This window comes from Engystomops pustulosus, chromosome 4 (assembly GCF_040894005.1).
Source record: "Engystomops pustulosus chromosome 4, aEngPut4.maternal, whole genome shotgun sequence".
NCBI lineage: Eukaryota > Metazoa > Chordata > Amphibia > Anura > Leptodactylidae > Engystomops > Engystomops pustulosus.
Genome location: NC_092414.1, coordinates 108,259,373 through 108,285,712, shown reverse-complemented (window position 1 = coordinate 108,285,712; position 26,340 = coordinate 108,259,373). Strand labels below are relative to the sequence as shown.

At 36.9% G+C, this 26,340-nt stretch overlaps 1 protein-coding gene across 2 annotated transcripts in view; it reads left to right on the top strand.

Annotated features, from left to right (window-relative positions):
* Positions 1-9,524, top strand: part of GRM8 (glutamate metabotropic receptor 8) — a 682,838-nt gene extending 673,314 nt beyond the window's left edge. For both annotated transcript variants that reach the window (XM_072147036.1, XM_072147035.1), the window contains exon 11: positions 9,003-9,524. In XM_072147036.1, the coding sequence (XP_072003137.1) occupies positions 9,003-9,052 (50 nt within the window). In that variant the 3' untranslated portion in view covers positions 9,053-9,524. The remainder of the gene's footprint in view (positions 1-9,002) is intronic.
* The last annotated feature ends 16,816 nt before the right edge of the window (positions 9,525-26,340 follow it).

Here is a 26,340-nt window from a genome sequence, read left to right as displayed (position 1 = left end):
ACACACACACACATGCAATGCAATCCTATTGGATTTGTGTATATGTGAACTTACAGGGAACCTGTCAGCAGAAATCAACCAAATAAACTATTACCAGTGTGTTGTAAAGCAGATTAACACCTACCAGATAATGTCCATGTCCCAGTATTGTGACATTATCCAGAGATATAAATTAGTGGTATAAAGTCACAGAGAGCACCAGGGAGCACCAGACTGTATGCACCAAACTGCATAATTTACAACAAAATAGGCATTGAGGGATAGGCATAGAGCTTGATCACAGCAATGACCTTTGACTTTTTACAACAAATTCATGTTATTTACAAAGTCGATTTACTGAATGTTGTCAGTTTGTGTATTGTAGGTATTTAGGTTCCAATCCTGATTTTGGCTTTGACATAGTGATAAAAACTACTCACAGAATACTTCCATGTCAAAATGATTGTAAATAATTAAACGATGAAGAAAATCCATAAAATTCATCCGAGGGTGAAAATGGACATTTGTTAACATTCCATTAATATGTTGCTTCATTGCAGCTTTATAACATTTTTATCCAATACAAATCCAGCCTGTACATCTCAATCAAAAGTAACATATGAACCCTGTAACATATAAAACATACCATGTTATGTAATCACAGTAATTTCTCCAACTTTAAATAATCTCTTCCTCACTTCTTATTACAATAATCTAGATATGGATCATGAGCAGTATAAAGTATGTGAGCTCAATCTATGAAGAAATAAGCAAAAATAAATGATGACTCCCGGTCAAGGCTAAGTTGTGAGGACACTTGCTGCAACAGAGGAGCTAGAATGGACATGATATGTAGATCTATAGAAATTAGAGAGGAAATAGCAGGGAATAAGGGGAGGGGGAAAAGGGGCTAATAGATGAGAGACACATCGTAATATACACAGCAGACCGAAAAACACCACATGTTCTGGTTTCGGATTAGATTGTAAATGGGATTGATTTTATTAGAATAACAAATTCTAATGCGTTTCAGGGATGTGAGGTACCCCTTTTTCAAATGGAAATTTCTGCCATCTCAGCGCAGTCCTGCTTGATGCTAAGCCTTCCTTAGAGTCCAGTAGGACTATGCCACGTAAACTGGATTTTTCACTTGAAAAACCCGGTGTGGTTTTATACATTTTTTATTCTAATAAAATCAAGCCCACTTACAATCTCATCTGAAACCTGTAAGCGTGGTGTTTGCTCCCTGTTTTCCTATAACTATAAGTAGAAAAAGAATATTCTTTAAAGTGTTTTCCATTTCTGTTATTTTCTTTAGAATAGTTGAGGGACTGGATGTCAAGTATGTTACCAATATATTCAGTTAAAGTTCTGCACCATTTTTAATTAAATAGAAAGACACGCCCCTAGTTCAGAAATATTTTGTTCCTGTCCAAAAAAGGGCAGTAGATGGCGGTCATGTGACTTTGCTTTTCAGTGTGGCTGGAGGTTGAGATGTTCAGTTTTTTCTTTGTCTGCTGCTTACCCCTGCACTTACTTTTCTACATGGAAATGTTATGAGACACAGAGAGGAAGCTATGCATGGATAGATGGAGTTTATCACTAAGCCAGCCTAAAGGGTGGCCAGTTCAAAATGTAAGCTGAAGTCTCCATCCTATCAGCTTCTCATAACAGCCCCCTGTGATATGGCACTGACATGATATATAAGAGGGAAAGGTGATTATTCTCCATCTACCATTTTATGAATTGGAGCCACCTGTTCATATGGATGAAGGCATTTCTGAATCAGGGCATATTGCTTCCAACCTTTAACTGAATATACATTGGTGAGTTACTTAATATATTTTCCTCCATATGTTAAAAATGTTAAAAAATTAACTTAAAGCTCACCCCTTGCAATTTTGGTTTTAGTTGAAAAACAAAAAAACACTTACACATGGTACCATAGACCATGAAATATAAGATTTATTTGGAAATTTTTAATTATAATAAAGACTAGAGCATAGAAGTATATGAATGATAAATGTATTGTATTTTACAGTGTTAGTAAAGTACCATATTAATGATGTATATGCTGCTATTAGCTAAATGACAGCCTCAAAGAAATTGATTATTCCGATGAAGTAATAAAATATTGAAGTTAAGTTTTGAGTTCAATCTTTTTCATTCTTGGAAAGTAGATTGAGGCAATTTATAATTAAAATAACCCAGAAGTCAGGGAAAAATGAATATGTATGCAGAATATATAGCATTTGCAGTCACTTCAGTCCTTACACCCTTTATATTCACTTGTATTGAATTCTCAAAATAGTTTTTAGCTGATTAAAGAAAAGGTTTATTTTATTAATATATTTATCACAAATTATTTTGTCATTAATATTTTGCTGAATATGCTTTTTCCTTTTTAAAATTTTTTCTTTATTTTTATTGTTATGCATACACAGTTTTATTATGGCTTGTTTTCTGTCAAACAAATTGTACTTTCTAGTGTCAGTATTTAATATCACATGGAAAATTTCCCAACTGAAAAAAAAATTCCAAACGCTGTGAAATTGAGAGGGAGATGAATTTGCACCATATTTTTGTTGGCTGTGTTTTTACTACTTTTGCCCTGTGCTCCAAATGACACCTCTACTTTATTTTTTTGGATCCGTATGATCACAGAGATGCCAGCAATATATAAGTTTTATTATGTTTTAAAACAATACAGAAGTAAAATCTTTTGTGCAAAAAAAGTGTACCATATTCTGATACCAATAACTTTTCCATACTTTGGATTATGAAGCATTTTTTGCAGGATTAAATGACTTTATCATTGCTACACATTTTGGGACTGTAAAACCCTTTGATCACTTATTAAAAAATATTCTGTGTGGTGAAATGGCGAAAAGTGGTGATTCTGACACTTGAATATGACATGAAAGTAATCGAAGTCTCAGATTCAAACACCATAAGGATCCAGAATAATAGTAGGCAAAAAGTTTTAAAAAACAAAGAGAATAAAAACCTCTTTAAAATGTTTATCCCATGATTATCCCATCTTTCTAATCACACCAGGCTTGTTCTGCGTGCTACAGAACCAGAGATAGAAATTGGGGTTTAGGAGTTAAAACATACGTATAAAAAATCCCACCTAGCGCTCTTATTCACGGAAAAAACATGTAGGCTAATTTATTACTTTAAAACAGTTAAAAATCTATAAACTTTCATACATTTAGAACATAAAAATCAGGATGAGGATCAGGATGAGTCCACTGACTGAGAACGAGCCCAGTTCGAGCTAGAAAGGCGTATCATTTTTATAGACATATATAATGTTATGTTCTAAATGTATGTAAGTTTATAAGAGTTTAACAGTTTTGAGGTTTTGAATCAGACTACTTGTTTTTTCCGTGAAAAAGAGCGCCAAGTGGAATTTTGGAGGTCTGTTTCAACTCGTAAACCCCAGTTTCTATTTTATATACACCCATTGTGCTTCTCTGGGTGATCCGAGGCGGCTCCATGGATTAAAGTTACAACACAAAAAAACGCATGAAAGCAGTTGTGGCTTGAACACAACTGTAAAAGGTGAGTGTAATTTCACGTTATCTCACCTAATATGCAAAATACCAGCGATTGTCTTTTTATATCTTTCTTCTATCTACATTTAAGATAAAGTATGTTAAAAAAGGTAAAACATTGATCTTGACCTGCAGATGGCATTCCCAACTTTTTAATTATCTCTAGTTCTGCAGCACACAAAACCACAGGCCTGACTTTCATCTTTAATTTGATACCAATTATATGGTTGTAGGTTCTATAGAGCCCAATATATGAGCATCTAAATTGACACTCCGCTTCCAGTTTCTCTTCCTGACTCATCTTAGACAATAAGTGACTCTCGACCGTGCATTTGCATATGATTTTGTTGCTATCCCCGAAAAGTCGGGAAACACAATGAAAATGCGGGACCCTTAGTAAATAAGCCCCATTGAGTTTAACACTGAAGTCAAGCTCTCTCTGCCACTATAACCTCCTTCCATGTGATTGACATCATGTGATGGACTTCAGGAGATCTAATCAATGATGTCCATGGACGCAGAGCGATCAATTACAGTGAAGGGGGCGTTCTAAGGCAGGGAAAGCTTGACTTCAGTGTTAAACTCTCATTGACTTCATAAAACCAATTTAGATCTCACTTCAATGTTGATTTTCTGAATGATGCCACCACACTGGACCAGGAAAGAAACACAATCTAGAAGCTGCTTATCAACATACAGCAGTGGTTTATTAGGCCAATTTCTGATGACAGGTTCCATTTAAAAAGTCAATTTCATTTTATTATTGTATAAATATATATTAAATGACAAAAATAGGGGAACTCACAGAAAAAATTGCACAATACCCAATGTAAACTGTAGTATATAGCAGCAAGGGGCTCCCTATCATGCCCCAATATGGCAGCTCATAGTGATGCAAGGAATACAAAAGTACGTTTAAAAGTCACCAATAGAGTTTACAATGAATAAAGGGAAAGCCACATATTATGCAAATAAATAAATATAAATACAAAGATCACATACAGACCGTCGGTATTGTGCAATGGCCCCGACACGTGTTTCGCCAGGAAATGAAATTGATATTTTAACCACTGGTTGTTTATATTCGTTATTGGTTTCTCTTTTTTTTTTCCTGTATGTGAATTGCTTTCTGGGGAGGTTTGAAGTCGGTGGCCCACTGACCTCACCCCCATTTCCCTTTCGGTGTCCATTTAAAAAGTGTTGAATTGGTTTCATGAGAAATTGAAGTTCAATTCAGTGTGGACAATTATGTGCCTTCTGTGCTGAAGGAAGTAGAAACTGGTGAAGGCCTTCTTTAAATAAGAGTCTGCTAATGAATATTGAAAGTTAACTTAACCTTTGTATAGTGTCTATATGCCAAAAGTGACACACAGAACCTTGTTTCCAAACTGTATGTATACATCTTCATTTTAAAAAAAACTTTCCAGGGTTCTACAATTTAGACAAATTTTATTTGTTAACAAGGCTTGCAGGAAGTAAGTCAAGTTCCGAAAAGGGCTGTCAAGAAAGCGCCTGTTTTCTATGTGAGACTTGAGTTGTAAAGGGTTTAATGGGTCCAGAAAAAAGGAACGAAAATGCCACATGCTAAAGTTATGTCTAAAGGAACCAACCAATTTGAATTTGTTAGTGTGTTTAATGGAGCTTATTCCAATCATTTCACTACTCTTCTTTATGCACAATTCTCTACTGGATCTTTCATTACTATCTTTGTGTTCAATAGTCTGCACAGTTTTGCAGACTTAAGATTTCCTCTAATGTCTGAACATTTTTATCTGAATGAATTCTTCAGAGCTGATCATAATACTTTAAGTGAGGATTAGCTAGAGCTGTGAACATTGAAGTCAAGACCTTTTACCTTCACTTCCTAATCCAGCTGCATATATCACAAGAATAATCATCTCACTTCCTTCTCTATAATTGTAGCGATCAGCACTTATGGCAATTCCAAACCTCTGAACTACTAAAAGAGATTTTATTTAATCATGAAATAAAAGAGAGACAAAATACAGCTATAAGGAAAATTAAAATACAATCAATAGTCAGATCAATAACTTTGCACTAAATTTGAAGTCCTTCCAGCTACAGAGGTTTACAAATAGCAACATTTTAGTAAAGAAAGCAGTCCTCAATTAACTTTTGCTCTAGGAAAGATTTGTCAGTAAATACAAAGCATTTAACAGCTAAGGAAATAAGCATGAAGCCTATTTTAATTTATTTATTTTTGACTTAATTATTACAATACGTAATTTCTCTATGAGCTTTCCAAATGACCTTTTAAAAATATCATAGAAATAGATAGTTATTTATTAAAGGGGTTGTGCGGAGGCTTAAAAACATGGATACTGTCTTTCATAAACAGCTTCACATTTTACTATGGGCGGTTTGTGGTACTTTAGCTATGCTCTATTCCTTTATATACAATTGAGCTACAATACCAACATAAACCATGTGGTAAGATGTAATGCTGTTTTTGGGAGAAAGCAGCCATGTTTTTCAACTGCCGGACAACCCCTTTGACCTTTAGTCTTTTTGATTACTCATCAATGATTCTCAGCAAAGTAATATTATGATATTGCAATATAAGGAAAAAACTAATCAGATTCATATAGGGTTGAATAGATACTGTGCTTAATCACCAGGTTTTTGAGTTTTAATTTTTCACTCCCCACCTTCTATAAAATCTATAACATTTTTATGTTTCCATGTAAAGAGCTGTGTGGGGGCATTTATTATTTCATGCCGTGTACTGAAATGCAGTGAAATTAGTAAAAATAATGCATTTGCGCCATTCTGTTGTGGACTTGGATTTTATGGCTTTCAGTGTGTGCCCCGAATAACATATCTCATTTATTCTTTGGGTCGGTATGATAATGTGGATACAAAATTCAGATATGTTTTATAATATTTTAATACATTAAAAAAAATGAAAACCTCCTGTATAAACCTCCTATCATAGAAATAGATTGCTGCTCCCCAACGTTCTGAGGAGCGACAATTGAAGTGAAGATGCCGGCGCCCACACTATAATGCAGACTTATATCTTAATGTTATTATATTGTATTGCTTATGAATTCATTAACAAATAACACTTTGTGCTTCTCTATATAGATTTTAGATCTCCTAAAACTCCCATGTGTGCAAACTTTAATATTTATTTTCTAGAGGTCTACCAAACCACATTTTCAACTATAGTATATTGTACAGCTTATTAGATTTTTTGGGTAGATGGGTTAATTTTTTGTAAGCCCCAGAGAGACTCCACTGGTAGCTTTTCGAAAAAAAGCAGAAATGACAGATGAGATGAAGATTGGTAGGAGAGTCATAACACAGTACTCATATGTAATACAGGGCATGTAGAGTTTTTGAAACTAATGCACAGGGTCAGGGTAGGCTGCATAGACGAAAGGACCCAAAGTCTCAGCTTGGGTTCAGGGTAAGCATGTGCCCCGCGTGTCCTGGACATGTTACCAGAGTGGATAGACTGTCCAGGAGTTGACTGATGCATTAATCCAGGTCAGATGGGAAATCCCTCAGGACCTATGCGATCCATCTGCATGGGACCAACCTAAACCTCAAAACCGAATGAACACTCTCCTCAAATAGGCAGCATACTAAAAGTGAAATCAAAGCGGACAGGCACATGATATGATTTCAGTATGGAAATGGTTCTGAAATATTTTATTTATTTTACCAAATGATACAAAGTTCATAACAGTTTATTATATGACTACATCATGGGCACCATACAACAAAGTATATATGTTTGCATGTTATTGAATACAATTTAAATTAAAATAACAAAACTAAAATAACATTTTAAATGATTTCCCTTTTTTCGGTTGTTTTGATATATAATATATGGCAGTGTTTTTTGTAGCGTAGTGGAGGATTTTTTAAAATTATATCGGGAAATGTCACTGTATTTTTATGAATATTTATGAATATTTTTTGTGTATGTGTGTTTTTAATTTATATGTCCCCAATGAGGTCATTAAAGTTCCCTGGGGGACATTTTCTTTTTTTTTTTCTAATTTTAATTTACAGGCGGTCCCCTACTTAAGGACACCCGACTTCCAGACAACTCATAGTTACAGACAGACCCCTCTGATCTCTGGTGAAGATCTCTGGATGTTACTATAGTCCCAGACTGCAATGATCAGCTGTAAGGTGTCTGTAAAGAAGTTTTATTGATAATCCTTGGTCCCATTACAGCTAAAAATGTTTAAACTCCAATTGTCACTGGGGACAAAATTATTTTTGTCTGGATCTACAATTATAAAATATACAGTTTCGACTTACATACAAATTCAACTTAAGAACAAACCTCCGGACCCTATCTTGTACGTAACCCGGGGACTGCCTGTACTTTACAAGTTTTCCCCTGTAACTGAGGCATCTATGAGATTACTGTTACTGGTGGTGCTGATCAGGGCTGTACTGGGTCTAATTACGTGACCGTCGAGTCTATAGAGCCAGCGGCATCATCGGCTCCGCTCCTCTATGCATCACCCTCATTCAGCACGTTGGTGTCTTTGGGAGGCTGAACGATTGAAAGTTGTCAAAGAACAAGGAAAAATAAATTACTGCTTAAATTGCTGTGCTGGCACTTTGCAATAAATAAGTGGCTTTTGGTTGAAGTTTGGGCACTCAGGCTCTAAAATGTTTGCCATCACTGCCCTAGGGTCTCTGGGTGCCCCTGACACCCGGAGACCGGTTCCTGCTCCCGCCCTAGAAATCGCTGCAGACTCCGGATCTGCACCCGCTTACGTCTAAAATCAGCTGGAACCTCGAGATGAGTTAAAATAAAATGTCCAGCAGAGCCCCCTATAAAATTAAATGTCTAGTAGAGCCTTCCTTTAAAATAAAATGTCCAACAGAAATCCCCTTTAAAAGGAAATGTCCAACAAAGTGCTCCTTTATAAAGAAATGTCCAAGAGTGCCCCCCTTTAAAAACAATGTCCAGCAGTGCCCACCTTTAAAAAAAAAAAAACTGTCCAGCTTTCATGGAAAACTTTCCATGATAAAAAAATAAACTTAGTTCTCAGCTCCAATGTTCACCCATTGCTTCGTTTTATCATCTGACTCGTCTTCTACGTTCAGCTCCGGTTTCACGGCAGTAAGGGCAAAGGCATGTCTATGCTCTCTGCCCACACGCACACGCTGTGATTCAGCGTGTCATCACCTGATGACATCACACAGTTTCATAGTGTGTGCAGGTGAGCAGAGAGCATAGAGCGCAAAAGACAAGTCGGGAGAAAATAGGACCCCATGGGTTCGCGCTGGAGGTGAGCGCTAAGGTTTTTTTCTATATATACTCAAATATAAACCAAGTGGGGCTCTTTTAGCACAAAAATTGTGCGGAAAAACGCAGCTTATACTGGAGTATATGCAGTAATTTTTGTGACACTGGAAACTACATCCATATTTATTTTAACTGAATTGCTATCTTTGTTTTTTTTACAGCTTCATCTACAAAGACCACTTATGTCAGCTACAGCAATCATGCCACCTGAGTTACGAAGGATTGTCACTGGATAACCAACACCAAATTTTGTGATGTATCACATGCTCTACAGTGTAAACTATCTGAATGGAACAAGCAAGCATAAAAGACATTATTTATGGAAAATGCCTGAATTTATTTTTCAAATGAAAGTGTCAAAATATTTTAAACTAAAGCACATGGAAAAAATGATTAATGTGCACAAGGAGAGATAAAAGAGTCAATGCTATTGTTCACAAATGAAACTGCATTTTATGAAAACAAGTCTGTCATATGTTACACCATTATTGTAAGTACTTTTTGTGATTTGTGAGAACTTTCATTCCTGTCCTATATTGTTCTATCTGTATAGGAGATGAGTTTGTGCATTGTATTGACTGATTGACATGAAGCCCTGGGTTGTGTTCAATAACTGCAATGGTTTACGCATGCACATTTTTTATACAAAAGCTATTTCTAATAATAAAGGAATGTTTTGCAAATGGTGAGACTTGATATTGGTTTATATTTCTGAATCCTGCTAATTCAAGTATTGTAATCACTACCAGCTAAGACAATAAATTACACAGAAGAAGAATTTTCATTACTCAAAAGAGTAATTTACGCCACCTCTTTTTTTTAAGTTGATTTGATAAAGTGTTCTTTGGAATTCATTTTAAAGAGGTTTGCCCATGAAAGAAAATTCTCAAATTTCAATCCCCTAGTGAGGTTAACACAAAAAGATCATTTTTAACCCCTTACAATTTTACTCTGTTTTAAGCTGTTTTAACTCCTATTACTCAGTGATGGTCAGTGTAAAATTCCAGAGTGTGGGCGGCAATTCTAAGCAGACACTTCATGATTCCTCTGTGTTATGAGATGCTGTGTGCTTACAATGTGGTTAGATTATCAAGGTACATGTTTCATTTACCTTCTTTACATATGTATCTGACACATAGAAAGAGGGATTAGACAGATCAGAGATGATGAGATCCATGAGATTCATGTTACACACAATGACACAGTCAGCACTGCTACATCTCTGCTCTCACACTATCAGATCTGATGTGCCTCCCACCCTGGATAAAGAACTTATCTGCCTGTAGCTTGTAGCTCTCCTCTCACTGCTGCTGTTGTTTGCTGGCAGGAGGTCAGTGTGTATCAGTGTGAGCTTGTCCTGGTATGCAGGGTTAGGGGTCGCTCCAGGGAGCAAAGGGAGAAAGAAGCTCAGCTTCACTGCATCAGGCAAGAAGTCTGCCGACCCTAAAGTCAGAAGATACAGCGTCAAAAACCAGGGCCAACTGAAATTATGGTTGAAATGATATCAGCGAAATGTTGTATTTTTGTTAATAACAGTGAATTAGAGAATGTGTTACTTTTTTATCCTAAGTATATTTAAGAAACTTGTCTTCGTGGAAATACCCCTTTAAATATTTGGATAAAACTAGAAGTGGATGTGATATGAATGTAATACAAGCCATTTTACTTCTTTCTGCTTGATTAACTTCTAGCATTGGTACAAAAAACTGTATGAAATTAGCAGTGACTAATTTATAAAAAATGTTTTGTGTGACCTTATCCTAAAAGGGCACATGAGGGTGATTTCTTTGAAATGTTGGCTATGCCCCGTACAGGGAAGATACAGTAGCTGATATAAATATCGATCATGTCTGCTATTTTTTGCCTCAATATATTTCAAAATGTACAATGTGTAATTGATGTATGTAAAAACATTATCAAAGAAATTAAGAAATAGATGACCATAAACTAAGTATTGGGTGATAATTATGATAATTATCTTGAACACATGAAAGATATGTAAAATCATGACACCAGCTTCAGTCTATCAGTAATTAGACAAAAAAAAATCTGCTGCCATCTACCAGGATACTAACGGTGGACATGACAGCAAGACAGTGATCCAAACTCACAGCCAAGGAAACTACCAATGGGTTTTCAGGGAAGAGTGTTTTGGTGAAAGAATGGACCAAAATCACACTTAAGTATTGTATGTGAATAGTCTCCCAAACAGGAGGCATCTTGAACCGGTCTTCACTGACAAAGACTTTTGTACAATGTATATCATTTTGTACATTATATAATTTATCATTAATCACAAAACATAACGCAATAAATGGACATCTATGTCTTGTTACTGACCTCTGATGTGAATTACATGTCACTAGCACCTTTGCTAATATATTAATTTCAATATTTGTAAAATATAATGTAAATGGTGTACAAGCAATTACCACATCTATGACGTAGAGCAAAAAAGCAAAGGTAAAAAGAAATCCACAATTCCAGTGGAGAAGAGTTCATATATTTTCAAATGTTTACAGAATTGCTCCTTTATACATGGTCTGTAGCTTAGACTTTGCTTCTGGATAATGAAATGCAAATGAGCATAGCAGGCGCGTCACTTAACTTATTGAACTCATTTGCTATACATAAAAGATGTGTCATTTTATAGACATATGGGGTATTTAACAATAGTTAATGTGCTTTTATTCAGCTCTCAATTAATTTCTAAAGGACTAATTTATTCCAATTGAACCTGCTGGCACAGTTTACCTCTAGTTACAGTCATCTGATAGGGTACAACCTTATGTTTGAATGAGGATATGAGATTAATACAAATGGTAGTTATATGTACAAGGAACAATCATTATAATACTCAGCACTAACACCAATATATTAGAGAGATAATAATATATTTCCTTAAAGGAAACTACAAGAACTAACTGCTATTGCTCAGTAAATTGTTAATAGATCCTAAGCTACTGCTGCGCTATTATTTGTCACATGCATTAACTCGGTGGAGGTCTTTTTACAGTAAATCAATTGCGAGGAAAAATTTACTCAGACTTAGAAATATAATATGGTTTCTCTTTTTAAATAAGTCATTCATTAGAATGGAATTTTTAATAATAGTACTGCCATAAATATTGATTCCACTGTATGTATAAAGTAACCATGCATTGATTCGAAGGCCATTGAAAATAGCACAAAAATATTAGCATTTAAATAACATAAAAACATCAATTAATTGGACATTAAAGGGGTTTACTACTTTTCAAGAAATCTCTTCCATTCCATGTCTCTGTATGTATATATTTACCTGTGTTTTTGCTTCCTTTGAAATCTTCAGCCTTTTTCTGTTTTCACCGTGCCGCCCTCTATAGGCCACCTTCATGGCGTCAACTACTGTGTTTCTTTTTTCATTGTCCAATTTCACTGATTGAGACTGGGAGACTAACTTTGACCTATTCATCAGAGCTCAAACGTGTAAACAAAGAATCACAGAGAGTCACAGTACAAAACTAAGTAGCAGGACTGCTAAATCAGATTAATTCATGGTATGTGGTGCTTTACATATAACCTAAGTTTAGACTGACATTGCATTGCAATCTGATTTGTCACCAGATTGCATTGGTATAAATTCTAGCTTTCAGACATAAGATTTATTTTGCAATGATATCCAATCTGAGAAAAACACAGAATGTCCTACTCTGTTTGGTAGAGAAAATTGCTCAAAAATGTTATCCTAGAGCGGTAAGTTTTCCTGCACAACTTTCATGGAAGTAGCTGAGAAACTCGGTTCATGTGTAACTAGCTTTACGTAACTGAAGTGTCCATAACTGGAAGTTACAATTTGTGCTATTTATGAAGATATATATGCTGCAGTTCAGTCGCTAAAAAGTTCACAAAAATATTGTGACATTTTTAAGTTTTACACAACTCTCAAGATAAAGTGGAAAAGTTGGTGCAATTAGCATCTGTAAATAAGATTTACTGATTATTTTTTTTTAAAAAGTAAGAAATATTGTAGAAAGCCCATCCATTGAAAAGGTGGCATAAAAGTGGAAATATTTTTTAGAACAGACTTAAAGGATATCTTCCATCACTATAATAAACCAGGGACACTTACTCATAGATCCAGGTAACAATGACTGTGTTAATGTAATATTTATTACCCCCAGTCTCCCCCCTTCTAAAATATACTTTTAAAATGATGCTAATGAGCCTAATGGGCTCTGGTGGGCATTTACAGAGCCCCTCATTGCTGCACATTCACAAGCTGAGCAGATGAGCAGAGCATGTCTCTCCCTCCCCTACTCTCTCTGTGCAATCTCTAAGTGTAATCTAGCAGCAGCAGGAAGTGCAGGGGGAAGGGAGACTTGTTCTGCTTATTGTAACAGCAAGGGAAATGACTTCACTGAGGGGTTCTGGAAACCCCCAACAGAGGCCCTCAGACTCATTAGTATAATTTAAGAGTTGATTTTACAAAGAAATAGAATATTGCACGGTGCCTGGATTTATGAGTAAGTGTCCCTGGTTTATCATGATGGATTTTGCTGGTAGATTTTCTTTAAAGATATTTCAAAAATATCAAATGTTATGTGCCAGTTAATGAATTTGGTTCACACACTCCAGCAAAATTGACTGGAATTGCTGAAAAAAGTTTGAATAGACCATTTTCTGCCAACTGTTGATTCTGAGTGACTGATTGCAAACTGAAGGGATATTTGTGGAAAAACATCTATGTTTTGAATGATTTTCAACTGTACCAAGACTTGTATGTAAAATGACCGATGAACATTCAGGGGCATAAATAATTACCATGGAATCTGAAAGGAAAATTTAGAATGGGACCTCAACTGCAACATCTTAAATTATTGATATTGGACTGCTGTATGAGAATCTTATCTTCCATATATAGAGAGGAATACTGCACACCCAGAAACAGAAAACTCTGTTTATTTTATGACATTTTAGAGAATCCTTTTACAGTTCTGAGATCACACTGAGTGGTAAACTTCTGTGCTCTCAACTGCCTGTATATCGCTGAAAAATATGCAAATACATTTTCCAGGATGGGAAAATAAGAACATTGCCTCTTGACTACTTTGTAAGGCAGCCCTTTTAACATCAAGTCTTTTGAGAAAGCCTTATATTGTCCCATGATGTGGGATAAAAGATAATCCATTATATCTATTCTATACTATGGACAGAACTATTTCAATGTTATGCAGCTCTTCAGCACAGTGTAGGTTTACTGGTTTAGATATGTTAGAGGCAGGAGACTAGGTTAGGGAAGTAAGAAAACTTCTTGCAGAGACTTTGCCATTAAAGTCTACCTCTACAGTTGTGTGGAGACTTACAACCATTGATGTTCCATTGGGAATTTATGGAAAATGCAAATATGTTTCAAGGATAGGCTAAGGAAAACATTGCCTCTTTATTTTGTATGGCAGCCCCTTTAAAATCAAGCATGACTTTTTGAGAAAGCCTAATGACATGATGCGGGATAAAAAGCAATCCCATAAAATACAAACTGTAGGCTGTTTCTATGTGTATGCATCTCTTTGAAGGAGCAAGTGCTGTCAAAGACTTCCACGTCCATCCAATGAACTTTCAGAAGTCTTGAGGTTTGTGCTGATGTAACTTTGCAAACTTTGTCATGTTGTTTTTAGACAGAAGGCAATTTCTGCTTGTAACTATTTTGAGTGGGGCCTGAGACGTAGCTCTCTGAGCATTACATTGCATTTCCATGGTAGAACAATGGACTTCAAATAGTTTGGAAATTGTGGACCATTGCAACCATTGTTTCCTATAGAGAAGTGCTGATGCATTTCCTTCTTGAAATTGTGTCAACACAGGTCCACATGCACCAGACAAGGAAACTGTTAAAACTTCATCATTTATAAAGGTGGTTACACGTGCTGATAATAAATTAATGAATGACATTAGTAGTACTCAGTTGCCACATAACCTCTTATTTTCCCATGAACGAAGGATGTACTAAAATTTTCACGTATGGGTTTTGCAATTTGGCTTAGTTATTGCTATATACATATAAATGTATATTATCAAATGCCTTTGTACTTGGAGTTTTTCTCTTACTGGCATTTGTCTGAATCCTGTAATATTTCACTAATAAGAAATATCTAGATCGCTGACTGTATACCACTTAAAGGCTCACAAGTATGTGACAACAAAAACAGCAACTGACACTAATGGATTTTAAAGTGAAATAAGTGGGATCTTTTCCCGCTTGCCTATAACTTCATGCTGAGATTCTGACCTTTATTAGTTCAAGACTCAATGAAAACTGCATACTGAGGTATTTTGCATCTATTTTGTCGTATAAAAAGTGGAGCTGTGCCGGCAATGACAGGAAAAATAAAAGTAAATATACACTGAAATGCTTGCATTGCAGCCTGATTACATTTTTCACATGCAAACACTCAGGTGAAATAAAATAGCTCTGACTTTGGATGGGAAGAATTTATAATATCTTTCATGCTTGTGACAACAAAGTGTATTATTTATTACCTTGATACCTGTTTTCTTACATAAATAGAGGGCATATAAATACATTTACACTAGAATTAGTTCTCTATTTTTGCTGTAATGTGGTGATGCCTACACTAAAATCAATGCAAGAAAACAACATTCATAGCCCTCTCGTAGTTTGTGCAAATTGTTGCATTAGTCCATTATATAATTATGGAAATGACTTTGTACTGGCTTAACTAGGTTACTGGAAGAGAATTCCCAGGTCACAGTCCCATCTCACTCTCAGATTAGCTGTAATATGGCAACATATTTGGAGACAGGTAATCAGGCGGTATAATAAAAGTTTAAGGGGAATCTTTCCATTGCAATATTGCTCCAAAACCAATACTCTGGTGAATTAGGGGTCTTATATAGCATATAGAGCACACTCATATCAAACTGTCATTCAACCAAAAACTGGGGATGGGACTCTGAGCACAATGGGGCACATTTATTATGGGTCCGAATGGCGCACCTTCTTCGGGTTTCCCGATTAGTTCTGTTTTGCGTCAAATTGCCCCAGGATTTTGGCGCACAAGATTGGATTTTAGCACATCGGCGCTGGCTTGCATGCAACTGAAATTGGGGGTTGTGGCTGTCAGAAAAACCGTGGAATTTAAAAAACGAAATGTGTCGCAAGATCAAGCACTTACATGCACCAGGAAGAAGCAGGTGAACTCCGGCGGAACTCGGTGCAGCAGCAACACCTGCAGGAAATTGGACGCACGGACCAATTGTATTATTGCTTTTGGAGCATATTTTACATTTTAAGACAGTTTGAATATGATGATATAAGATCGTAATATAAGATATTTTGACTATTACACTAAAGTTTATATTTACAGTAAGCCAATATAAACCTCATCATGCAAATCTTTAGTAGATGGCAGCTGTTAGATATATCTCTTACTGTAACCACATCTAGATCAGATTCCCGTTTCTAACACCTTTGTTTATTGAACTGAGAATAATTTACTGTTATAAAGGTAATAATATATTAAACCAAGTTTTACCAAGCAGAAAATGTGATGGCTCGGCAAATATAAAATTAAATAAGGCAGTAATAGAAATTAGCTGAGTCTTGGTTATATTTGGACAGATGAGAGAATTATATCAGCCATTGTATGAAGGTGTCACGGTCAGATTGACATCTCTATATCACAAGCAGGAATTTCTGTGATTCCCCTACTATTATGTTCATTTATCTTCTGGTTCCATGAATATGACAGTTTGCAGAAAACAGAGCTGTCAGCAGCAGCTACTGAAGTGGCTAAAATATGTGTAGGTGGCAGAAGATTAGAATGGCCACAGCTCCCGTTTCATCAGCTGCCGCATGTTACAGAAACCACTGGAGTTGGATGTTTTCAATTGCTGATAAAGCTATACGGATGGCACAGTTATCTTCTATACCATCTGTCAGCACAGCTGGACCATGTGCTGGGTACAGGTAACTATGGGGATCACTTATCATAAGATTCATCCGAATGATAGCTGAATGGTACACATTAAAAAACAGATGTTGCCTGTAAGTAGTACGTTCACCAAGCAAACTAAGGTGCCAATGAGTTAGTTTGACCTATAGAAAACATGCACTTACAAATCAGTAAATATCAGGGAAATTCTTAAGTTAAAAGTTATGAAAAAACTGCATGGACTGTTACATCCCACTTCCCCAAATAAGACATGCAAACAGTTTTATTACAGCAACTTAAAGAGAACCTCTAACTTATGTGGAGGTTAGCATACCCTTATGTAGGATATGCTACACAGATTCAGGGGCTCTTTAAACTTTCTTTCTAGCCCCAGTATCAGTCCCAGTATCAGACCATTCTAATCCGTGTTGTGCCAGAGAGGAGCTGGAGCTGGAGGCGTGTGTTATGATAATCTTCTTTCATACAGTCCAATCAGTGGCAGGCAATGTCAGAGAAGTTACTATGAACAGTAGTAATCTGTGATTTCTCTATACTCACATAAGGCTGTGTTCACACACATTCCACTAATATTCTTTTGACATTGCATTTAGACTGTTTTTACATAAACACAGTGTTACAAAATTGCCATTTAAATGGAATGTACATGTGATGTGAACACAAACGTTGAAAAAGCAAATATAATAACATGATGTAAACGTGATGTGAACACAGACGCAATGTAAATTAAAACACAATGTTACGCAAAAGTGAAGTAAACATAAATGTGATGTAAAAGTATTTACATTACATTTGCGCAAACATGAAGTTTACATGGTGTTTGTGCTTACATTACATTTGTGGTTAACATGGCATTTACGTTGTGGCTTTTGTGCTTACATGGTGTTTAGTAGCATTTGCGCTAACATGCCACATGTGTTTACCTGGTGCTTGCATTGCATTTATGTATACAGGCAGTCCCCGGGTTACGTACAAGATAGAGTCCGTAGGTTTGTTCTTAAGTTGAATTTGTAAGCAAGTCAAAACTGTATATTTTATCATTGTAGCTCCAGACAATTTTTTTTTTTTGCCCAAGTGACAATTGGAGTTTCAAATTTTTTGATGTAATTGGACCAAGGATTATCAATAAAGCTTCATTACACACACTTTTAAGCTGATTATTGCAATCTGGGACTATAGTAAAGCATCCAGAGAGCTTCACCGAGTTCAAAGTGGGCAGAGGGGTCCGTCTGTAACTATGAGTCATCTGTAAGTCGGGTGTCCTTAAAGAGAACCCGTCATGCAAAATAACCCCCCTAAACTAAATATATTGTCATAAACTGCCATTAGAGAGCATTGCCTCTATCCCTTCATTGTCCCTCTACAGGCCTGTAAACCTAAGCAATGAGGTCCTAAAGCTGTATGCAAATGACCTGTGAAATGTCCAATGAAGCATTAGCATATTCAAGCTGTCCACTCTATTCATGAGTGGGAGGCACAGCCACACCCCCAGTGCTTGACTGACAGCCTGTGTAATGATGTGAGGCTGTATAATGATGTGAGGCTGTATAATGATGTGCTTCCTGGTGCTGGTGGCCACACCCCCTGCAGCCTGTGTGTGCATGTGTGTGTGTTTAGGAGAGATACAGCAGCTCCAGGCAGCCATGTTACAGCAGAACATGTCAGATTCATGTGTAGCTGAAGTCTGTGTCTCTCACCTGTATATTAGGAGGATGCAGCATGTCAGCAGATGCAGCATAGATACCAGCAATACTTTACTATACATTACACACAGACATGAGCAGGGGGAGGAGAGGGGAGGGGCAACAGGGGTGACATCGCTGCCTCTGACCATGTGACCAGCCTCATTTACATGATAAAGAATATATGATTTTACAATGAATAATGTATGAAATAACTAGATAAAGGCTGGGATGGGATCCTTGTGAGCTGCTCCAACAGGTAGAGGTGACAGGACAAGTGACACAGACCTGATGACAGGTGTCCTTTAAGTAGACCGCCTCTACTTTGCATTGCTTTTGCGCTTATGGTTATGTGGCATTTGCGTGGGGCTTGTGATCACATTTGCACTGCGTTTGCATTGTGTTACTGTTTTACTTGGCATTTGCATTGTTTTTACCTTGGCATGACATTGCGTTTGTTTTGATGCCTGCATTTATGTGGGGTTATGCTTACACAGCACTTGGTTTACATGCCCCTTGCCTTTTAGTTTTACGTGGCATTTGCATTAACACACTGATTGCATTCACATGGCCTTATGTCGCTTTACACTGCATTAGAATTTATGTTTTGTTTGCGTCACATTTGCATGACATTTGCATTGCGTTGTCATTTATGTGAGGTTTGCTTTGCAATTGAATTTACATGACGTTTGAATAACGTTGACCTGGCATTTGCTTTTATGTTTACATGCCATTTAGACTGTGTTTGCTTCAAGTTTGCATTTACATTGCACTTGCATGTATGTTTACATTGCATTTACATTGTATTTATGTTTCCATTGTGTTTGTGTTTCCATTGTATTTGCATTATGTTTGCATCACAATTTGTCACATTGCAATTTTGGAAACACGGGGTAAATGCAATGTTAACTGAATATTAGCAGAATGTTAACACAATGGGGCACATTTACTTACCCGGTCCATGCCCGATCCCCGAGGTGCATTGTCCAACGAGGATGAAGTCTGCTGTAATTCACTAAGATCGTGCGCCCGATATCCTGCATGTGTTGCTTCCCCGCTGAGGTCCACCGGTGTTCACCTTCTTCTTTGGTGTATGTGAGTACATGTCTTGCAACACAATTTGAATTTTAAATTCCGAATCAGTCAGGTTGTACGATGGCCACGGTCTCCGATTTCTGTTGCATAAAAGCCGGCGCCGATGCGCCCAAATCCGATCACGTGCCCCAAAAACCGTTCTAAATGTGGCGCACATCGGAAATCGTCGGATATTTTGATGATAGGGCGGTCCGCGGACCCTTAGTAAATGAACCCCATTATAGCATCTAGATAGGCTTAGAGAAATCACACACTGTCTGCCACTGATTGGACAGTATTAGAGAAGATTAGCATAACACATGGCTCCTCCCCGAGCCTCAGCTTCTCCTCTATAATTTTGTCAGAATGTGCAGATCTATAGGAAAGATCCAACTGTGATTCAAAATGTTATATGGAAATATTGAAGTTAGGATATTGAAATTAGCAAATATGTCCTTGTTTATGTGTTAATTTGCATTCAAAGAGAGTCCCAATCAAAGCAAATTATCTTTGTGCCTTAATTACAGTATGTGTCCATTTAGTTTCTAGCCTAAATGAGAACAATTATGAAGAAGTTTAGCATTTAAAGGGGTTTAGCCACGAAAGAAATTCTCACAACTTAACCCCCTAGTGATGTTTACACAATAAAGACAATTTTAATCATTTTACTTCACAATTTTATGTTTTATTGCCGTTTAAGCTCTGATTACTCATTTATGGTCAGTGCAAAATCCCAGGGTGTGGGCGGGGCCACTCTAAGCAGACACATTATGATCCCTGTAGTTCTAACACACTGACACATAGAAGGAGAGATGAGACAGATCAGAGATGCATGAGCTACCTATTACACAGAGGCATGACAGACAGAGGCTGACAAACTTTTACACTGTCAGCTCTGCTACAAATCTGTTCTCACAGATATGTGCCTGCCTCTCCGTTCCCCCAGATAACTTATCTCCTAGTAGTTTGTAGCTTGCAGCTTCACTTTCCTCACAATGTGGTGCTGACAAGAAGTTAATCAGTCAGTGCCTGTAAACTCTGTGCAGGGGGAGTGGGTGCAAGCACGGAGGAGAAAGACAGAAATTTCAGCAGCACAGAGTCACACAGGAAGCCAAGTTGGAGGCCACCCAATCCTACGTCAGAAGTTACAGGGTTGTGTCTAGGGGCAACTGAAATTGTGTACACCAGGACTGATAGAGACCGGTTGGAATTATAACTGTGAAATGCTGTATTTTTGTTAATAACAGTGAATTAGAAAATTTGCTATGAAGAAACTTGTCTTCATAAGAATACCCCTTTAATTATATAGATGGCCTACCCGTCAGCCTTATAGAATAATCTTAACACCACAAACTAACTTGCTCAGTATATATTTGCTTTTATAACCCTTTTTTAAAAATTTGTCAATCGGCATAAAAAGGCGAGTTAAATTCAACATGCTATAATTTAACCATATTATGAATCAAAAAAGTGAATGCTTATCTTGAATCCATGTCATTAATATTTGTATTGACCTGTTTTTGGCAGCTCATTTTACAAGTATTTTCTATTTGCTAGTAATAATTTGACTCTAGATGTGAAACCAATTTTATCCGCCCTTTATGTTATTTAATTTTAAAGATCGCCAAGACATCCACTGCCAGCCTTGACGGCTAACTGTATAAGACAGAAAGGTGCTATGTCTAGGATACAGGTCATGCTTGGTGTTGATGCAGAAATTTCCCCAGGATATAAGAAAGGATATTCTGTGCTGGGCGATTTGTCAAGTGAAGACTGGAGTGAGGCTTTTGAGTTAATAGAAAAAGTTACTAGAAACAAATCATTTCATAATCATTTTATTACATTTATTTTATTATACGCCTAGGTTTTTTAATTATGGAGTAAGTATTGAAAAGGTGCAATTAGGCTGACACTGATTTGGTTCATGTGATGTGGAGATGCCCAAATCTGTTTCCCTACTGTTTGGCGATAATTAAGATTTTGTAGTTTGTATTTAAGGTTGAAGTTCCATTCAATGAAAAAAATTGTATACTGGGGATCAGGTTGGGTATCTGTGGTCCTGAGACAGCTATATAATAGACCTTGATAGATTTGATGCTGGTGAGAAAAGAAATTTTATATAATTGGAAATCAGAATGATAGGAAGCTAGATTTTGGAGGGCAAATTTTAAGCATGCATGGCTGGCTTTATCAGCTGGAGAGGTTAATGTAGCCCACAGATATATTATTCAGATGCTTAAAAGCTCTATTTAATCTTTCTTCCATGCAGTATAGTCACTATATGACTGACTTTACTCATTAAAGAGAACCCGTCATGCAAAATAACCCCCCTAAACTAAATATATTTTCATACACTGCCGAAAGAGAGCATTGCCTCTATCCCTTCATTGTCTCTCTACATGCCTGTAAACCTAATCAATGAGGTCCTAAAGCTGTATGCAAATGACCTGTGAAATGTCCAATGAAGCATTAGCATATTCAAGCTGTCCAGCTTTTTCATGAGTGGGAGGCACAGCCACACCCCCAGTGCTTGACTGACAGCCTGTATAATGATGAGAGGCTGTGTAATGATGTGCTTCCTGGTGCTGGTGGCCACACCCCCTGCAGCCTGTGTGTGCATGTGTGTGTGTTTAGGAGAGATATAACAGCTCCAGGCAGCCATTTTATAGCAGAACATGTCAGATTCATGTGTAGCTGATGTCTGTGTCTCTCACCTGTATATTAGGAGGATGCAGCATGTCAGCAGATGCAGTACACACACCAGCAATGCTTTACTATACATTACACACAGACATGAGCAGGGGGAGGAGAGGGGAGGGGCAACAGGGGTGACATCACTGCCTCTGACCATGTGACCAGCCTCATTTACATAATAAAAAATAGATGATTTTACAATGAATAATGTATGAAATGACTAGATAAAGGCTGGGATGGGATCCTTGTGAGCTGCTCCAACAGGTAGTTGTGACAGGACAAGTGACACAGACCTGATGACAGGTGTCCTTTAAGCAGTTGTGATAGCTAAGTTTATTGTGTTAGTTATTGTATTGCAGTGCCCCTTTTTGTGTTAATCAATGCTGGATCTGTAAATGAATAGCTTATTACATAGGACTAGGATCTTCTCACATGAGTGGTAAGGAATAAACTCAATATAAACTTCCCAATTAAATACAGTTTTGTGATACACCATAAAAACCACTTTAATGCCACTTGAAAAATGGCTGGTGGCACATTGTAATATATAATCAGTATATCCACCATATACTGCAATGCAGCTGTATTGCAATATATGTTAGGAACGATATGACCCCCAATGGTTAAAGTATTCTAGGTGATATGCAAATACAGTAAAACTAAGTGAAAAACAATTTAAAAAATATAAAAATAGTTATTTCCAGTGGTGAACCCTGTAACCGAAAATAGCTCCCCAATTATCTGTAATGCCAATTTTTTCGCATTTTACAACACTGAACATTTGGAATTAAAATGCAGTCCAAAAAATGATACCCATGAAAACATCATCTCAACCTTCAAAAAATGACACCTTACATAGGTCTGTAGACTGAAGTATGAAAAAGTTATCAGCACCAAAATATGGCCTAAGAAATGTAATCATAACAACTAAAGAATAAAGGGGATGTGTCATTTGGAGTGAAAGCTGTAAAAACTGAGCTCACACGAAAATCACACAAATGCATTTTCTCTTCAATTTCACTACATTTGAAATTTTTTTTTAGTCACTAAGAAGTTCAATTTGTTATGCAGAAAACAAGTCACATAAAGCTCTGTAAATGGAAAAATAAAAAAAGTTATGAACTTTTGAAGGAAGGGAGCGAAAAATGGAAAATCAAAAATAAATAAAAAAGGCTGCATCCTTGAGGTGTTACACAAAGTTTTGCTATATTATAAGTTGCAGATATGTCCAAATGACTTATTGTAAATCTCACTGTTAGCAGACTTTTTCTTGAGGATTCAACTTGACTACTTCTTGAAGATTCAACTTGGGCACAGGTAGGGAGGGATCGCAGAGGCTACTGTGTAGCCTCTCTAGAAAATTGGCATATTAGATAGATAAACTGTAGATGGGTAGATTTCTGATGGGAACATCGCTTAATAGGTAGATTCCTGATGATAGGTTTCCTTTAACCAAAACCACAAGTGGTCAAACACAGAGAAGAGGTGCAGGTCTTTCCATTGTATGTTACTTCTGTATAGTCACTGGAAAGGCACCTGTTTTGTGTTTTAATAGCTCCTGGTTTTTGTTAGGCTATATTCACACTGCCGTTGCCCGCCCGTACCGTACCGTAGGGGGCAACGGCAGTGTACGGGGAGAGGAGGAGGAGGTGAGCGCAGCTCACCCCCGCCCCTCTCCATAGCAACCTATGGCGCACGGCGCCGTATTACGGGAAAAGATAGGACAGGTCCTATCTTTTTCCCGGGTACCGCTCCCGTAGGGTGCCGTGCGCCCATAGAAGTGTATGGGGGACGTATATCGGCCGTATATACGTCGGCCGTATATACGTCCCCCATACGTTAGTGTGAATGTAGCCTTAAACCTAAATAATAACTGAAGGAGATAACTGGAGATGTGAAATGGCCCTAAGATGTTTAAAACTGATAGCTGAAACCAAGAGCACCTCTATGACAACATATACATAGCCCATTTCATTTAACATGCACCTTATAATGATTTCTTTATCCTACTGAGCAAGCAGCAAAACAGCTGATCATCACATAATCATGGATACTGTTCATGAACACTGAGTATCTAACCCACATAACCCTGCCAAAACCACTTCAAATAATGTATACACTTACATACATACCATATCATATTATAGTAATAAGATGCAGTCTTTTTGAATACTGTTCTGATTTTGCCATAAACAGATATGTCTCTTAGGATGCGTGTCACATAATATAACACAGAGCTAAAATATACCTAAAAGGCCAAAAGAGGAGCTGCATCTGGCAGCGAATAGACAATAGCTATCCTGTAACTGAAAATAGTGACCTATTTACCTCCTCCCATTGTCACAAGTAACAAGGTATTACATAGTTAGTTGCAACAGTTTTTGAGTTTCTTTTATTCACAATCAATTAAAACATAACCAAGATTTAATTCTTTGTCTACTTGTACTTGTTCCTCGGTGCACAGCCAATAATGAAGACACTTTTTTGTCTCATTTTTGACTGATCATCTATTTTATTATAGAATAGATTCTGACAATGGATCTAACATTCACAAGATTTTATGTTTGTTTAAAAATTGCTTTTTAAACTATGAGTCTGGCTGATATATTGAGTTACAAACGTTATGAAGGAAAGGTCATTGGAATATTGACCAGTTTCATTGTTCTTTTTATTTTTAGGTATCAATAACTCACTTCACTGTAATCAATACACCTTGTTAAAGGGCGCTAGGACTATTTCACTGGCGTAACCTCTATCTGCTAGTGTTGCAGAAGTTGGAAAATGTAAATGATTTCAACCTCTTTGTGTAAAATAGATTTTTTTACAGTGTAGATATAGATCTGTCTGTTCAACTGATTAATATTAATGCTCTGTTTATGTTACGATAAATCCTTTGCATTTTCTCAGTATCAACTTTCTTACATAAACCTTAATAGTATACAAGAAATCAAAACATAAAGGCTCTTGCTTTTAATATATTCAATGTACACCAAATGCTTTAATTAAATTACATGAGGTTTGTAAAACGCTATGGAATATGATGGTGCTATGTTAATAAAGGTTATTTTTTTTCTAAGCAATTATCTAGTCAATTACATAGTGTTTTTCTCTATTGGCATCATTTGAGGTAGACCAGAATAAAATTATTTATGGCAAATAGAATAACATTTTTGTGGAGCGACAATCCTCCCCAAAATGGGGTGGCATACTAATGTTGGCACACAGAGTTTAGCTACAGGGTTTAGCAAGGTTTAAAGACAGGTGGAAGTCTGAAATTATTGCATTTTTAGGGCATTCTAAAGAACTTCATTAAGCTACTCACAGGCCTCTATAGTGCTGGGATATTCTTATATATTAGAGGATTATACAGCAGTACTTGGAAATACTAAACAGAAATGTTAGCATTTACTGGACCATCCAGCAAGATCTTAAAGGTCCGGTCTCTGTATAGTTTTCATCTCAAGAGAAATCATTAAGGTGCTGCTGTCAGTGAGTAGCGTGCACCAATCCTGTGAGTAAAATGCACCCACTAAGAACTACATTTTAAAGGTGGTGAATAGTGTGCACCAATACCTAGATTGTAAAGGTACTCCTGTTAGTGAATAGCATTTCCTAAAACCTATATTGTAAGAGTACCCATGTCTGCGTATAGCATGCATTAATATGTACATTGTAAAAATGCTCCTGTCCGTAAATGGCAAGCAGTAATACCAAGATTGTAAAGATGCTCCTGTCCGTAAATGGCAAGCAGTAATACCAAGATTGAAAAGGTGCTCCTGTCAGGGAATAGTGTGCACTAATACCTAGATCATAAAGGTGCTCTCATTGTATAGTTTGTTACTGCAGGTCTTTTGAAATGAGGAAAGGCCCTAGGTAGGTCACACAAAGTTGAGGCATTGGTCAATTACATAGACAACAGTGCTTCAACTTATTTAGGATTATCTATCTCATGCTCATCCTTGTTTTGAGAGCCCTCCACCTCACCCCCTTCAAAGCAATAAAGCCAGTCACTGATGCTGTATGATGACTCTCCTACCCTTGCCCAGTAGTAGTGATATAGTTCAAAGATTCCTAATAACTTTTATTTGAGGATGAGG